The 18,420-nt window shown below is 42.3% G+C and overlaps 1 protein-coding gene across 2 annotated transcripts in view; it reads left to right on the top strand.

Moving 5' to 3' along the window:
• The first annotated feature begins 327 nt into the window (after positions 1-327).
• Positions 328-18,420, top strand: part of LOC116539498 (cytosolic carboxypeptidase 4-like) — a 69,238-nt gene continuing 51,145 nt past the window's right edge. The window contains exon 1 of one of the 2 annotated variants that reach the window (XM_032262486.1): positions 328-715. In XM_032262486.1, the coding sequence (XP_032118377.1) occupies positions 665-715 (51 nt within the window). In that variant the 5' untranslated portion in view covers positions 328-664. Of the gene's footprint in view, positions 716-6,525; positions 7,031-18,420 lie in introns of those variants that run through there. The other variant, XM_032262485.1, reaches the window with a different exon arrangement.

The following is an 18,420-nucleotide window of genomic DNA, read 5'->3' as shown; positions in this document are numbered from 1 at the left end:
TTGTAAAACAGGGGTGGGTATTCGTAATAGCACTCACCTCTATCAGGTTACTGGAAAAAATTAAAAGATTATGTAAGGGACCTGGTCCATAGAAAATGTCATTATTTTCCTTTTCAGCTGGAGCTCCCGTTTCTAAGCCTGGGACCTCAGGGGGCCCCGGGTTTCTGTGCCCTGAACTGCCACAGTTGTGCAAGCACTCTTGGGTCTCCTGTTACCCGGGAGCCGGCAACAGACCAAAATAAAGGGGTTGGGTGTGGGGGGCGGGTAGCGGGGCGGGCTGAGGGAGCCTCTAGAGGGAGTCTGAGCAGGCCAGCTGGGAATGCCTGTCAGCCATCCAGGGTGGCTTCTCCTTTGCTGTGCTCCTGCATGGGCCTAGAGGTGGGTGAGTGACTCATGCTGGTGCCCTCCCCACCCCTGCACCCAAATGCTCAGCCGTCCCCACAGCCAGGGCTCACCTAATCCCCACAGTGGGAGTCGGGGGGTGTTCACGCCTGTGCCGAGGTCTAGGGTTGCACCGCGGTGACTTCACACTCAGCAGCATGTGCAGCTGAGGCCTCTGTGCAGCCGTCTCCTGCAAGGCGGGCAGCGAGGTCAGCTTGGCAGCCGCCGCCTCTCCAGCCTGGATCTGGCCGCAGGCAGCGGTTCCCTAGGACCCGAGGAAAGGATGGCTGAACAAGAAGCTAGTGGGCTACAGGTCCTGCTGCACACGCTTCAGGTAGGAAAGGGTAGTGTGGGTACAGAACCCTGCGGGCTGGGTCTTTGCCTGGGCTGGCCTGCCTGGGAGCTGGGCACACAGTCCCCTTGGGCAATCACTGGCCCAGTTTGCTAACAGCAACAGAACAGGAGCCGGCTGTCACCTTGAAACTGACCTGAGTGATGCTGTGGAGTTCAAATATTAAACATGATGATGTTGATGATTGTTCTGCTTAAATTATTGATCCTGGTGGGATCAGAGGCTCCGGGTAAAAGATTCGTGTTTGCTAGAGATGGGGAAGGTGGAGAAAAAGGCTGCTTGGGAAGAGAAGGAGGCCTGTTAAGCTCTTTCTGAACAGGGCTGGAGACCTGCTGAGGGCATGTAGAGCTGTCTGGGAGGACAGGGTAGCTGAGGAGAGGACCCTTCTGCGCTTCTCCTGCTAAATGGCTATCTTACTGGGCTCCCAAATTATAGTTACATCAGAATGGCCTGGGATGCTGATGATCGGTGCATATTCCCAGGCAGGATCTGACCAGAAGGTGTTTGAATCACGTAGGGCAGTAGCCTGGGAATGTGTCTTCTCCCGGGGAGAGGTATTCACTCCTGATTTTGAGAATCCTTGTTCTAGAGCAGCGGTTTGCAAACTTGTCTCCACATTAGAATCACCTGGAGAGGGTCACAAAATACTCGTGCTTGGGACTCACCCCCAAAGATACGGATTTAACCAGTCTAGGGATCAATCTAAGCATTAGGTTTTGAAAACTCCCGGGGGTCTCCATGTAGATCATGTAGATTTCAGGTTGAGAACCACTACTGTCTATACTTGCATTTAGCTGGATTTGGAGGATGCGGGCGTTCAAAGAGGCCTAAGGGGTCTTCTACCTCAGGAGTTTAAGCCTAAAGTCCATGGAGGGGTCACAAGATGGTGGGCTTGGGGGAGTCCATGCCTCCATGCCCCATTTAGAATGTAAACATTTTGTACTTATTTTGCTTTTTCTCTGCTGGGAAAAATGTTCTTAATTTTTCTCTGATTTTTCTTTGTTTTAGACAGAGTCTTGCTCTGTCCCCCAGGCTGGAGTGCAATGGTGCAATCTCAGCTCACTGCAACCTTTGCCTCCTGGGTTCAAGCAGTTCTCCTGCGTCAGCCTCCCAAGTGGCTGGGATTATAGGCTGTCATCACCACGCCCAGCTAATTTTTTGTGTTTTTAGTAGAGACGGGGTTTCACCATGTTGGCCAGACTGGTTTTGAACTCCTGACCTCAGGTAATCCACCCACCACTGCCTCCCAAAGTGCTGGGATACAGGAGTGAGCCACCCTGCCTGGCCATTTTTCTCGAATTCTTAGGAAGATCTGTATTCCTGAAAGTTCAAGAACCAATAAATCCAACCTTCAGGTGTGCATATAAGGAAACTGAATCTCAGAAGTGAAATAGGCTCCTTGAGGTCATACGGCTACTTGTTAGGAGAACTGGGACTTCAGTATTCACTTGACTTGGTGTCCTTTGACTCATTCTATCTGATGCATGCAAGGCGAGAATGTATCTGGCCAGGGGTGTTGGAGGCGGGGATGGACTTCAAAACAAATTTTCAAAATAAATCCAAGGATCTATTTTTATCTGGCTGGATTTATTTGATTTAATAACCAGGTATAGTAAGCTGACACTCTGAGAGTCCTTCTAATTTCTGCATACTTATATGGAGATCTTGATTAACTGTGATTCAAACAACTTAAAGTGTCTCATTGACAGAATTTTCCTTGCATTAGCTGTCTAGGAAACAGGGAAAATAATAAATTGGTATTAGGGGTTCAGTAAAAATGGGTGTAGCTGGCCTGTAGCTGGCCTCGAAGTCACTTCAGGTTGAGCTCAATTGCCTGCATTCCCACCAGTGAGGATTGATAATTGATGTTTAGCATGATCACCCCGGGGCACTGCAAGATTCTCAATTATCAAAGAATGATTAAATTATGTTCACTAGACTTTACTTAGTTCCCAATTAACCAGAACCTTCTGATAGCAGGAGTGTGCTTCCTGTGTATACTTCAGCTGATCAGAGTTTGGTTTAGAATTGACCTGGGTTCCTGGCCCAGCCCACACCAAGTGCTTCCATGAGCCCTGTTTCTGTCTATGGTAGAAGTCAGAACTCTGAAACACGTTTAAAAAAAGAGAACCCAGAACATACATTCTGTGGAATGATCTTTCATGATGGATTTGAAATCTTCTCACAGCCCCGCTCCCCATGGACTTAAACTAGGTGAGCCCTTGTTTCCAAGAAGGGTTAGCTGAAGCTGTCTCAGTTGGGGAGCCCAAAGATCTTATCGATTCAAACCAGTGCATCTCTCCTTGTGCACAGAGGTGACGGAAGGCTTTGAATGGCTTCTCAAACCTTTGGGGAAACCAGTGAATAGGCTTGAACCAATTGTGAACTTAGGTCTCAGTTCCCGTCTTTTAGGACTGCCCCAAAAGATTGCCAAGGGAAGGAAGAAAGAGATCAGAGGGCCCGGAAAAGCCATAGCAAGCATAACAGAATATCTGCGTGCTATGTTTGTGGAAGTCTCCCTACGTGAGCACATCACCATTTCTGACCCTTTAGGGGCATAAAATAAACCGGGCCACTACGAAACATCAGTTTTCTGCCTGGTAACCTTTTCCTGCACACGTGAGGAAGGGGTAAGTAGTTCTTCCTACCACAATTTAGAAACAGCTTTTTTATCTCTGTCCTGAAGGTCTGAGGATCAGATTTCTACCCAGACATGTTCCAACTTCCTGGCCTTTACAGCGTGGGTGTGAGGCAGAGAATCAGATGGACCGATGTGGGTCTGGGTGAGGAGGGAAGCAGGCAGCCCACAGCACAGGTGTGAGAGGCAGAGAGGACTGGATCCAGGCCCTTTTCTGGCACTTACTGGCTGTTTATCCTTATGAAAGTCCCTCGACCTCTCTGAGCCTCCATGGATGTAATCTGTGAAAGAAGGGCCATAAAAATACGTTCCTCAGCACTTTGTGCGAGGATTAAGAGAATCCATTTGAAAAGCACTTGTCAACTCTAAACGGCTGTTCAAATGACTGTGGTTTTATGATTTCCCTAGTGGCGTTTGCAGTGGAGAGGCTGGGAACACTTGCCTACACTTTTCACCAACCTGCCTTGCTTTTTTCCTGGGTCGACTCCAATATACTTGGAAAAAAAAGAGGTCTCATTTGTCCCGCTCTCGTCTCTCCATGTGGTTTGAGCTAATGGAGAAGATGGGGAACTGCCAGGGTTGCAGGATGTGGGCTCCCTGCCAGCTGTGAGGCTGCGAGCTCTCACCCAGCAGTGTCCCACAAAATGCCAGTTAAGTACCTTTATTGAAACATGAAAAATGTATAATTATTCGGTCAGCTTTGGCACACTCTACGCTGGGATATGGGCACACTTTTGCCATTTGCATTTGTACTTTATTATTTTATGGGATAGCTGCTTTGCTGAAACCCTGGTCTGCATCTTTGCCAAAATGTGCATAGTTAACTTCTTTTCTCAACTGGGGCTCCAAGAATGACACATCTATAATGGATTATGAATGAGGCTGCAGGATGTGGGGCTTCCTGTCTTGAGTGAGCGTGGAACTTAGATAACCTTGGCTGGGGTGACCAGTCCCCTTTGCTCCCTTGGACTTGATCCTTCAGGGATTATTTCCAAGATAACAGGTGACTTTAGCTCTGGGCTGCAAATAGAGGGAGGGTAGAAAAATGATGACTGATATGTTTCATTCATAGCACTTGGGGCTTTTGCTTCCAAAACATGTGTTTGAAATTTTCCCTTGTAGAACTCTCCATGGGGGACATGGGAACATCCATCTACTGTACCCACAGGCCAGGTGGAACGGAAGCTGAGCTTTTCCCTTGGACTTAAACAGGAGAATTTGGACAAATCAAGGGAAGAATTTTCCTTTTGATAGCGAACACTGTGTAGACTTCCCAAAGTTCCCTAGGAAGTTGAGGCTTTCTGGGTTTGTGGGAAATGCCTGCTTCAACCACAACTCAAACATAAAAACAAACTGAAAACTGTCTTAATTTCAAGCATTAATAGAAGCAAAGAAAGAGAAATCCCTATGAGGATGGGTGCCAAATGGACAAGGAACAAAATTGGCAAGAAATTACATCTGTCAGAGCTTAAGGAATGGCTTTGTGACAGTCAGCCTGGGCAGGGAAGGGTGATGACGGTGCATAGCCATATGCTGAGCTGTAAGTGGGGAGAAACCTTCATTTGGTATTTTGTTTTTCAAGACCTCATTACTTTCATAGCTTCTTAAATTTCTTGGAATTAGAGATTGGAGCAAATGAACAATTAATAAGGATCTACCTGTGCCAGGCTTTTACGTCCATTACCTAACTTTCCCCTCTCTGTCACCTGCGAGGGAGATGTGGTTGTTCTGTCTCATAGAGGACACTGATGGTCAAAGAAAGGGTAAGCTGCTCAAGGCTCAAGGACAGAAACTTAGTAAATCCTTACATAAGAGATGTGAGGCAGATTTTGTTCCCCTAAAGCCTTTTCACTGGTTCACGTTGCTGAAGTTACGTGCAGAATACTCTTTATTTCGGTATTGCCTTCATCTGATAAACCTGAAGGTTGGGGGAAATACAAATTTTCTGCAATACAGGAAACCTTAGTTAGAACTGAAATTATCTTCCACATTCTTAGTTGCTGTAGGGGCGAGGAACTCCTAAGGAAGGAAGGTAATACTTTGGATTTGAGTCAATTGAATGTTTTCAATGCTCCTCTATCCATCCATGTATTCACTCATCCACCCATTCATTTACCCATTCATCAATTCATCCATCTATCCATCCATCCATCCATCCATCCATCCATCCCATTCACCTGTTCATCCACCCACCCATCTATCCATTCATCCACCTAGACATAGCTTTCTATGCGCTGGAAGAGATGTGTAAAAATGAGAATTATAACACCTACTTATAGGTTTTTTATAAGTTTAGAGAAAATTTATGAAAAGAAGTAAGCATATTGGTACATGTCCAGTAACTTGAAGCACTTATTGTAATGAAATGCAGTCACTGCCCTCATGAAAATGCAGCATAGGAGCTAGGAGGAAGAAAGAAAATTATTTGTAAAGCAAGTTTGCGTGCGGTGAATGCCATGGTAAAGGTAAACATCAACGGAAAATTTTCTGGAAGTTGGGAAAGAAACTTTTCCTGGTTAGAGATTCAGGGAAGGCCTTGGAAAATGGGTCTGATTTCAGCAGGGGGAGGTACATTTACCAGGATGAGGAGGGTGCCTAGTGATCTTCCCCCGTGAGGGTGGGATTTGTCATGGCATGGAGTTTGATTTAAAATGACAGTTCATGAAGGGGAGGAAATGAGATGGAGTTGGAAGTTTGGCCACATGCTGGAGGGGCTTGTGTGGCAAGCTTCAGGTCCAGCCATGCCCTTGGTAATGGCTGCCTGTCCCTGCATGTGAGTGGTGAAGTTGCAAGACATGCAGCCAAAGTGATAATTGTGAAGCTCTTTGGACTGGGAACATTCGACATGGCTGCAGCACTGTTTTTTCTTACCACGTAATGTGATCTGTCCTCGTTCCCCGTTCCCCACCAGGCTTTTGTCACTGGACTTCTTCCTGTGCCTGTTCCCAACTCTTAGTTCCAACCTTCAGCCACTCCTGTCACTTACCTCATCCTTGTATCTCACCACATCCTGAGCCTTTGTCTAACCCTAGGAGGAAGGGCTGCGATGAGCTGAGGCTCAGGGATTGGGGCAGGAGAACTGCTCTAAAACACTTATTTTTTTTTTAATTATTGTTTTTAATTTGGAAGAAACACAAGTTATTTTAGGGGCAGCATTCAAATGTCCTTGCATCAAAGCAGCTCTGACAGCATGGCTGAATTAACCAGAGTTGAGTCAAAAAGTCTCATCCCCACTCTTGAACTGGGAGAAGTTGGCATTTCCATCTTCTGAGCCCAGATTTTGGATCTGTTTCCCTGAACACCCACCTCTGCAAGGCAGGGGGTGAACGACAGTGGCCAGTGGGGCTTTGAGGTGTAACTGGAGATTTGGCATTGCTGCTGATATGCAGAGGGAAATGGCCAACAGAAACTCACGCCCATGGCAGAAATCCATCACTTGTCAACATTTACTCCACAATTTACTCAGTTTCTGAAACTGGAACTGATCTTATGAAAACCAAACACAGCCTCAGTTCCAGCCCTGGGAGTTGGGGAAGGGAACTTGGTCTGGATTATCAATTACTGTGTCTGCAGTTGTGGGACAGGCAGGTATGAATCAAACAGACTGGGCACCTCTTCATATTTCAGAAATGGGTGTATGGAAATTCATCCTCTTGGGTGTAAGTCCCATCTCCTTTTGCCAGGCCTGAAATAAAGAAAGTGGAGGGTGTGTAGGGTCTCTGCTTTTTCACTGAACAAAGACTACATGGTTCCTTCAAATAGAAGATCTACAAATCAGGTTTTTGTTAGAGAAAAAGGTGCTATGAGACAAGGGAGCAGTCAAGGTCCAGAGCTAGGAACAAAAAAAATGAATATAAAGGAGGGCATGAAAGAAAACAGAATGGGCCGGGCGCAGTGGCTCAAGCCTGTAATCCCAGCACTTTGGGAGGCCGAGGTGGGTGGATCACGAGGTCAAGAGATCGAGACCATCCTGGTCAACACAGTGAAACCCCATCTCTACTAAAAATACAAAAAATTAGCTGGGCATGGTGGCGCGTGCCTGTAATCCCAGCTACTCAGGAGGCTGAGGCAGGAGAATTGCCTGAACCCAGGAGGCGGAGGTTGCGGTGAGCTGAGATCGCGCCATTGCACTCCAGCCTGGTAACAAGAGCGAAACTCCCTCCCCCCCCAAAAAAAAAAAAAAAAAAAAGAAAACAGAATGGCCAAGAGCATGGGCTCAATATGTCTCCCTTCCTCTTTCCCTCCCTCCTTTCCTTCTTTTTTCTCTCCATTCATTCTTTTTTTTGGTAACTTTTTACAAACTGAATATATCTGTGTAACTAGAACCCAGGTGAAGTAGCAGTACACTCTCAGCATCCCAGAAGGGCCCCTCACTCCCACTTCCCTGGAGTAACATACAGTAACATGGAGGAATCGCACAAAGTTAAGCAAATAACTTAAGTTGTTTAAATTTGTGCAGATAACTTAAGTTGCTTAACTTTGGCTATTCCTCCGTGTAGCCCTGTGCTGTTGTAGATGGTTGATTCTCATTGGCCAATAGCATGCCATCGTGTGAATATACCACAATTTCTATATCCATTCTGGAGTTGATGGTATTTGGGGTAGTTTCCGATTTGGAGTTACAACAAAATAGTGCTGCTTTGCACATTCTAGTACCTGTCTTTGCAAACAAATGTATGCATGTCTGTCGAGTATATGTCTAGGATTGAAGTTGTGGGATGTTAGGTTGCACATATGTGCAGCTTTTTTTTTTTTTTTTTGAGACGGAGTTTCACTCATGTTACCCAGGCTGGAGTGCAATGGCGCGATCTCGGCTCACCGCAACCTCCGCCTCCTGGGTTCAGGCAATTCTCCTGCCTCAGCCTCCTGAGTAGCTGGGATTACAGGCACACGCCACCATGCCCAGCTAATTTTTTGTAGTTTTAGTAGAGACGGGGTTTCACCATGTTGACCAGGATGGTCTCGATCTCTTGACCATGTGCAGCTTTATAGGTAACAACAAATGGTTTTCAAAAATGGTAGCTCCAAAACAAACATCTATTAGCCGCATAGGTACCATTAGCTAGTGAAAGCACTGGATGTTCCATATCTTGCCAAAACTTGCTTAACACAGATTTGTTAGTTGAAAGTGATTTGAGATGGTTTGCATCAAGGGATTACTCATAACATTTATGTCTTGTGTGTTCAGTTCCCCCTTCTCGGTCCTTTTTATAACAGTTAAAATAATAACTAACATTTATAAAACAGCTTGTGCAAGTCAGAAGCTATGCAGAGTTTTTCACGTGCATCATCTAATTTAATCTTTTTTTTTTTTTTTTTTTTTTTGAGATGGAGTCTTGATCTTTCACCCAGGCTGGAGTGCAGTGGCACAGTCCTGGCTTACTACAACCTCTGCTTCCCAGGTTCAAGGGATTACCCTGCCTCAGCTACTTGGGAGTAGCTGGGATTACAAGCGTGCACCACCATGCCTAGCTAAGTTTTGTATTTTTAGTAGAGATAGTGTTTTACCATGTTGGCTAGAGCTGATCTCGAACTCCTGACCGCAAGTGATCTGCCCTTCTCAGCCTCCCAAAGTGCTGGGATTGCAGGCATGCAACACTCCTGTGAGGCAGTTAATATTATTCTCATTTTAAAACTGTCAAATGGAAGATTGGAGAGGGTTAGTGAATTTTCCATGATCACAGAGTGAACAAGTGGCATGGCTGGGATTTTAGCAGAGGGAATCTCACTCATACCAGCAGAAGTGCCCTCATCAGGTGCATTAACTCTCTAAGGAAAAGGCGGTGGGGGGGGTGCATTTAGAAGATTGTCAATAGATTTCCCCAGGTGTAGGTGTCTTCTGGGGAAGATGGAAAACCTCACCTAGCTTAGTCAGCCAGGACAGTAGCTGTCTGCACAGGCTGATAGGACTGCCCCACAGGGTGCAGAACAGGTGCCCAGAACAGGGATCAGCAACCTCTTTCTGCAAAGGACCAGTGGCAAGTGTTGAGGCCTTGTCGACCATACATGGGATCCTTATTACAACTACTCAACCCTGCCACTGCAGCTGTAGACAATACACAAATGAATGGGCAAGTCTGTGTTCCAGTGGAACTTTATTTAGAAAACAGGCAGTGGGTTAGATTTGGCCCACAGGCCATAGTTTGTTGCCCCTGGTCTGAGGGCTTTCGAATCACAAGCCTGGTATAAGGGTGAGAGATGGGGTGGAAAGATAATGATGGAGCACCAGGGGCTCATGGCTGTGGCAAACTGCCAGGTGGGAACTTGCGTCTCTGTGGTGGATGCTCGTAACTCCCAGGCTACCCTTTTTTGTAAAAGCAACAGATCAAACCATGCCTCTGGGGACATGTCTTGGAGAACCTGAAATACGCAGTTCAGAGTGTCATCTCCTGAGTCTCCTGCTGCTGCCACAGCTTGTCTGGCTATCAGTGGAGAAAGTGCTTGTATCCATTAGCCCTCCGGGGGTGGGCTTTCGGGTTATTTCAGCAGCACTGATGTGTGGTGGGTGACTATTCTGTAGAGAATGGTCTACATTCAACAGCACTAGAATCCCAAGATAAAACCAGCACTTCTCAGACTGGATTCCAAAGAACACTAGTGTTCCCTGGAATGCCAATGGGCATTCCATTCAAAAAAGTTGTGGGGACAGATGGAGTTGAAATGTCAGGATAAATAAATGTACTATATTTCTTTACTAAAAAAAATCTTCATTAAAAAAAATCTTTAAAGACACTCATGTCTTTCAGTTCTCAGTTTAAATACCTTTTACTCAGAGAGGATTTCTGTGATAGCCTGATTAGCTGCCTGGTCACTGTAGGCCCCACCTCTCTCATTTACCTGTCTGTGTATTCCCTAATAGTTGTTTTTGTGCTCCTTTTCTTCTTCCATCATAGCTGGAATATTATCTGTCTTGCTTACTCTTTTTCCATACTGCTGTTATAAGTAAAATTTCGGTGCCACAAAAGAAATAGCACTGGAAGATAAATCCTCACAGCAAGGCAGTTTACTTCTATAGAAGGATGCAGCATATGGATGGAGCAATGGTGGCCGCATGCTTGGACAAGGAGGGAAGGGGTACGTATGCCTGACAGGGGTCGTCCCTACTGCCGTGTCATTTCCCTATTGGCTAGGGTTAGACCTCACAAGCTAGAGCGATCCCCATTGGCTGTTTTAAAAAGACCAGTGGTCTGAGCTGGAGTGGCAGAGTGGGTGTTTTGGTGGGAAGGATGGTTACAGGCGGGTCAGAGCAGGTAGCCAGGGGTGATCTAGGTCAAAGAAGGTGACTGGATCAGGTGACCGGTATGAATCAGGATGGAGCCGGGGGCTGGGGGAACAGATGTGAACTACTGATCAGAACTGGTGGAGAAGGTCATTTACTGAAATTACAAGGAAGTGAAACTTTAAAATAGAGAATTAAAGAATAGGAGAGCTGAACATACTGACATACTGATTCCTTGAAGAGAAACTTGGGGTTCACTATAACACTACCTGAAGCACTGTCTGGTACATGCTAGGTGCTCAATAAATGTTTGTTGATTGACAAATAAAATGAATGTGCATGGTATATTAATAAGTTGGAGACATAATATATGGTATTTGTAAATTATCTTGGAAATCAGATAAAATTTTTTTTGGCAAAACCCACTAGTATTTCACAGGACATTAGGAATCCATGGAACACATTTGGCAAGTAATGGTTTCAGATTGATGCCATGTTATGTCTCTGCTGGCTTGTGAGTGTTAATTTTCTCTTGGTTTGGAAACTGTTTTCAGCATGTTATACCTGTTCTGATGTGAGTGGATGTGAAGTTAGGTCTGTTGGAAACCTAGGAACATTCCTCTGGTTGGTGAATGCCACCGGCTAATGACCCTATAAGTGGCTTGGAGGCCTTGCGTTGACATGATTTCTGGTGCTTACTTGATTGGGATAAAGTAATATAAGCAATAGATGTGGAGGTTTAGAACAGGGTTATTTCTAGAGGCTCAAGAGAGCCATTCTGATTCTGTTCAGAAGGCCCCATGGTGGTAAGCATAGCTTTAGCTTCAGGTTTCACATTAAAGGCGGGGTTAGATTTCACAGTCACAGTATCTGATGGAGCTTTTCCAAGGGACTTGGAGAAAAGCAGCTTCTCCAATGAATGGTCAGTAATGAATCCTCCCCTCACCCTTTCCCCCACCAGTACCCCCAAAACAATGTATGTTAACATTTCTAATCTCCAGATCCCACCAATCAGTGCTAGCTCAATACCCCACAGTTTTGACCCAGAGCATCTATATCCCAGCCTTCTAAAGACAATTAAGCCAACCCGTCCTGAAGATAATGCAGATACCTTTTACTTTTCATATTTAGATTAACAGCAAATGCCACTTTCTCCTTGACTTTAATTGCAGCAACCTAATATGTTCTTAAGGAAAAAAAAGTGTCCCAATGACCATTAAATTTTTGCACTGCAGATGAGATTAAGATGATGATAATATTGGAAGAAAAATGGGTATTAAAATTCAAGAAGTGTTTTTGTCAAGAGCCCCTCACATTTGTCAGGGACTTACTATGTACCAGGAAATAGTCTAAGCATTTTTTCTGTCTTCTCTTATGTAACCTCACAACAATCCTGTGAGGTATATATGGCTACTTTTTCCCATTTTACAGATAAACAACACCAGGCGTTTGCTTAAGCTCTTGCAGTCTTTAAGCAGCAGTTGCAATTTAAACACTGGCAGTCTGATTCCAGATTCCATTTCATTCCATTCACCAGTCGACAGCATCCCTTTTGTGTTGGCCTGTCATTTCTCCACTAAACATATTTTTCTGTAAAGGTAATAATACCAGTTCACTATTTGTAAAAAAATATAATTAATATGCAGATGTAAATTATAGGGAGGAAAAATGCCCCCCATTAAATTCTACTTCCTAAGACAACTTCACAAGCACTTGCTAAGTATTCTTTTAAATGTTTATATACGTACAGCAATGAGATGTTTCTGTAATTGTATACTTATATCTTCAATTTGCTTTTCCTACATCCGATGTACTTGAACATTTTTTATGCCAACACATATAGCCAGCTCTATCTTGGGTGATAGTTACATAGTTTTTTTAGTTCATGTTGTGCTATAATTTAAATAAATAGAAGTATGTTTTCTTCTATCATTTCACTTGAGCTTCACTTTGTTTATGCTCTTTATTTTTTGATATTGCATATGCTACTTTTTAATAATGAACTTTATCAAACTTTTCTTTAATGAAATATTTTTGCTGCAAGGCTTTCCCCCGATCCAACTCTTACAGTTGATGATGTTTGAGTTTCACACCACATCATTTCCTTTTCCTTATATCTTGTTGCTTTCCCAGAGCCTCTGCCATGCTACTCCTCACTTATTTGTGCCAAGAGTTAGCATATTTATAGCTTTAAAAATTCTTTTACTGGAAAACCTCATTTCTGTGCCACCCAATAGAGCTCTACATGATAACATTTGAAAATTTGAAATTTGATATACGTATTTATTTAAATTAACATATATAGGCTTCTTGGCTTGGCTTCAGGAGGGCCGAAGTTGATTTTGGGTACTGCCACTGACTTTCTGGTTGACTTGGATCCTCTGGGTCAGATCTTCTCTGTGTTGACATCAGTGCTAGGAGATTTGTCTAGTAATCTCATCTGGTTTTTGGCAATATTATTACGCTCTTGTTATTGTTTGTCTGTTTATTAAACGTCTCCCTGTGCCAGATGCTGTACTAGATAGTGGGTGGAAAGTTTTCCAGAATTTTATCAGCAGACACCTTCCTACTGAAATTCTTTCAAATGCTAATTCTGATGTCAGGAAGAAAGAGATCCAGAATGCTGTGGTCACTCCTGATGCCCTTTGCTCTGTGACCCTCTAATTCTGTGGCGACCAACTGAGAACACAGTAGTATCATTACCCCAGGTGTCTTGGGTAAGATCAGAATGCTCAGTAAACATGTAACATGTTTAGCTATGCCTACGCACTCCTGTCTGCCTGTGCAGTTATGCCTGGACCTATGCCGTTGTCAACTCACACACTCCAAGGCAGTGCATCATAAGTTTTTAGCTTTTTTTTTTTTTTTTTAACCCCACAGATTCCCTTTCAAACTTAAAGATGCCTTCTCTGGATAGATATCCATAAAAACCTGTGAGCAATTCAGGGCAATAAGCCGCTTATACACTACTTGGGTTTTGCCTTAGGGAATGAAGCTCTTAAAGGTCAGAATAATACAGTAACTTCCAGTAAAGTAAATCTCACATTTTTTTTTCCCTATTGTGATATATCACTAATGAATCTGTACTGGACACAATATTCTTCCTGTGTCCACATCCCAACTTGGTCTTGAACATCTTTCATACTTGATCGATACTCGTGAAAGTCATAAGTACCTTTGATGGATCAACTAAAATGTTACTTTTCAAAAAAAGCCTTTTCTGACAATCTAAGTAGATGGTATACCTCCCTTCTCCACAGTTGCACCCAAGCATTTGTACCTCTCTGGAATCATCTATGATTTACTTGGTTATAAAAATCGTTGTCCTTCATCTATTCAACAAACCCTCACTAGGCATTGAGAACCTCAAAATGAATATAACATGGTTCTTGCCCTCCTGGAGATGAAGAATCAGATATACATTTGAGAGCCTCCTGACAATTAGAAGCCCTCTCCCTAGATAAGCATACATATGTACTTAAACTAAATATTTGAATCTCAGAAGATTTGTCCACAACTGGATTGAGAACCTATGCCATGTGATTGCCTGAGTAAAAATATGAACATATAATTATACATTATTATTGTAAATAAAGAGGTAGCAATGTTCCCAGTGTATTTTTTAAAGAAAGGGGATCTCAGTCGATCTCTAACCGTCCATGAACCTCTGCTCTTGAATAATGGTAGATTAGATATTTCAGACCAACTGTTGAACTTTAGATAATTAAAAATATGGATAAAATGTAAATACTTATTCTAAAAAATCAGTGTTCTAATGATATAACTAGCTTGTTATGGATTGAAGTCAAGAAACTCAGAGAAAAGAGAAAAACTCTGGTACTTTTGCCTTGGTCTTAGTCCGTTTTGTACTGCTATAACACATTACCAAAAACTAGACAATTTATAATGGACAGAAACTTACTGGCTCATAGTTCTGGAGCCTGTGAAGTCCAAAATCTAGGGGCTGGCGTCTGACTGGACCTTCATGCTGCATCATGACATGGTAAAAGGCATCACATGATGGAAAGCCAAAGAGAGGGTGACAGAGAGCAATAGGGGGTCAAATTTATCATTTTCTAAGAAATCCACTCCTGAGATAATAAACCTACTCCCAATAATGGCATTAATTCATTCATGAGAGAAGAAACCTCATTGCCTAGTTATCTCTTAAAGGTTCTACCCTTCTATCCCTTAATATAGTTGCATTAGCGATTAAGTTTCTAATACATGGTTTTTGGGGAACACATTCAAATAATAGCAGCTTTGGAAGCATTTACTGTTTTGGAAGGTGTGGCTGGAAAGGTTGAGTTGTACATTTGGTGACCTCGCTCATCTAGGAGAACAAGATCAATATAGAGTGTTCTAAGAAGAGAGACCCTGGTGATCCACTCCCTGCTTTAGGGCTTGAAGGACTGCTCTCTAGAAGTAAAAAATGAGCCATATACAAGCTAGTCTTCACATAGAGCCACTCTTCAACTCTTCTGGTTGACCCAGAAAATTTTAAGAATTGAAAAGGTAGTCTCAGATTCTTTAAAATCCTAAGTACCTGATAGTTGAAAATTAAAAACATCATTGGTGGAAGAAAATGTCATATGAGGCCCTATACTAATTTTACAAATAATTTAAAAATCAGGCATTAGAGGGAGATACGCTAATACGGGTAAACACCAGAAGAAATAACAGATGACAGAATTAGTTCCACCGGTACCACAGAAACTGAAATTACTGGACATAGAATGTAAGAGAACTTTGGTTACTATGGTCAAAGAGATAGAAGCCAGGTTTGGAATTTTTGACAGTGAACTATAATCTTCAAGAAGTCATATAGTAGATTTGAAGAGAAACTATTAATCAGTAGAAGTTCTTGAACTGAAAAAATAAAAGAACCAAAACAAACAGCTCAATAGATAGGTTTAACTGCAAATTAGGCTTGGCCAAAGAAAGAATTGAAAATCAGGCCATAAGAGACTATACAGAATGAAGCAGAGAAAGTCAAAATAATTGAATGTGCTGAAGGGCAGGCAAGATACATGGAGTGAGAGGGTTGGACATACATTTAATTGGAATTCTGGATGGAGAGGAGAGAATGAGGCAGCAACAGTATTTAAAGAGATGAGAGAGCCTCAGCCCTTCAATATACTGATGATACTCTATGATAATGGCAATAGCATCTTGCTGAAGTCTATATTCCCTGAAATATAGCCTTTATTAAGTGTGTGTTGAATTTGTTTGGTGAGGAAACATTCTATAGGGCTCTATTCTAGTTTTATATCTTTGAAATTATATCGAAAGTTCTTTCAAAATGGTATACTCTTTAAAATAATATTACACAATGTGAACTACTGTCTGATGTGAATATGTGTTCAAATATTTGAATCTTTATATTTGTGGTTGTTACCTCAAAAATTAGAGCAAAATCTATAATTGACACTATAGATTAAATTTAAGCTCTCATTTATAATCTTATGGTTAATTTTTGACCAAAAATCCCCTTAAACTCATATATGTTATCTATGATAATACTCTATTTGATTTCTCATAATGTAAGTTTTATATTAGCCTTTGGCATTGAGTCAAATATTCTAATCTGGTCACAGGTAATTAAAAATTAATATTTACTTGCTTTTTCCTTGTCTTCTTTAATGACATGGTGTTTTGATATACAGGTTTTATCAAAACTTTATATTTTAATTTGAAATAGAGAAGAAAAATGATATTTTATAGCTTCCTTGGGAAACAGATTCTGAGACAAAGATTTGCATGCAACGAATGCCTGGATCCATACGTGGGATAATGGAGGAAGTAGGATTGGGCAGAGGGGAGTTTGAGCTGCAGTGTAGTCACATGAAGGCTCCAGATGATCACACACTAAACTCTGGAACTTAGATGGTCCTTCAGCAATTATCTTATCCTGCAGCAAGGGGGTTGAGGCTGTACACCTTCTCCCCTGCATCATGGACTGGGCATTGGATGAAGGCTGCTTCCAGATATGGGACATGGCTACTATGATCTGTTTGTATCAATACAGCACTTCTGATACAAAATGTGTGAGGTGGTTCCCACACCAACAACCAACTCTTCAACTTTCTGGTTGCCACCTGGGCATCCTAACTTTAACTTCAATTCTGTTAGTAACTACCTGGAGTTAACATCAGATCTCACAAGTTAAGGACTTAGTCCCGTGAGACTGCTTCTACTTCAGATGCCAATACCTGAAACTTCTGACCAATTGGCTTTAAAGCCATGGAGTTCTCATAGCTCCCTCTTCGAGTTTGATAATTTGCTAGACCAGCTCCCAGAACTCAGGAAAGCACTTTACTTACATTTACCAGTTTATGATAAAGGATACAAATGAATAGCCAGATGGAGAGGTACATAGAAGAGATCTGGAACGGTCCTGTGTGCAGGAGCGTCAGTGCCTAGAAGTTAGGGTGCACCAGCCTACTTCCTGTGTCGATGTGTCCAACAACCTGGAAGCACTCTGAACCCCATCATTTAAGGTTTTTATGTAGGCTCCGTTATATAGGCCTGATTGACTATCTCCAGCCCCTCTCCTCTCCCTGGAAGTTGGGAGCTGAGGCTGAAAGTTCCAATCCTCCAACTATGTCTTAGTCTTTCTAGCAACCAGGGTCCATACTGAATCTGTCTAGGGTCCTCCAGTCACCAGCCATCTAATTAGCACACAAAAAGATACTCTGAGCACTCTGGAAATTCCAAGGGTCTTAGAAGCTCTTGTGTCAGGGACCAGGGACTAAGACCAAATATTATAACAAAAAGATGCTCCTATCACTCAGGAAATTATGTATTATTTTTTTTTTTGTGCCAGGAACTGGGGGTGAAGACCAAATACATATTTTTACTATATCAGAAGGTCACATGACCTTCTATACCTTTTTTTTTTTTTTTTAAACCTTATAGCAATTCCCAGAAGATACTGCTGAGAGCTGTCAGTCACTGATACTCTGTGGTTGGGGAGATAATTGCCTCAGTTCAGAAGGGGAGACCTTGGAGGAACATGCCCAGCATCCACTACATATAATTACTGATAAGACAGAGCATCATGAGACATAGGTTCAAATCCTGGCTTTGCTAGTAATTGATTTGGCTATGTGACCTTAGGCAAGCCATGTGACCTTTTGGGAAACAATTTCCTCAGCTGTAAAATAAGTGGTAGTGATGAGATGAGTTTTTCCTTAACTTTAATCATCTGCATTCCACTTTCATATTTTTTTCATATTTTTGGTTCAACTAAACTATTGTTTACTTAACATTATTATTTCCAGTAAATTTATTCATTAACATTTTTTTGTTTCTTTTTCTAGAACTGCATGTAAAAATGTAATCATTTTAACTTAACATTGTTTAAGATGAAACGTTTATATAGCCACAGTACAGCAGGGGCACTTACCGCATACAGGAAGTAGCCACAAAAATAAGTATAATATAAACACATAATGTTATTTAAATCCAGCTAGATACTGTTGCCTGTGGAGTCTCTGAGCCTCAGGTTTGCTTTCTGTTTTCTAAAAAGATTAGCAAATATTGGAGAGGTATTGGAAATAGACTAATAACTGAAACTTGAACAGACATTTCCCAAAAGAAGAATAAACACTTCACTGAGAACAAACATTTTTCTTTATGTGATACAGTGATATTTAATGCTGTGTCTCCTGTGGCATCTAAATCTAGATCATATACTCTCAGTAGGAGGTTCTTGACCTTTCAAAAAAATCCTGGATTAGGTAGTCTTTTGGATAAAATTATATTGTTCCATGATTTGCTACTTGTGTGAGAAGAGTATTGGGGAAAAGATATGAATTATATTTTTTT

This window comes from Sapajus apella, unplaced genomic scaffold (assembly GCF_009761245.1).
Source record: "Sapajus apella isolate SASKATOON/1434 unplaced genomic scaffold, GSC_monkey_1.0 scaffold129, whole genome shotgun sequence".
NCBI classification, from domain to species: Eukaryota; Metazoa; Chordata; class Mammalia; order Primates; family Cebidae; genus Sapajus; species Sapajus apella.
Note: the sequence above shows the minus strand (reverse complement) of the source record. Positions and strands in the feature narration are given on the sequence as shown.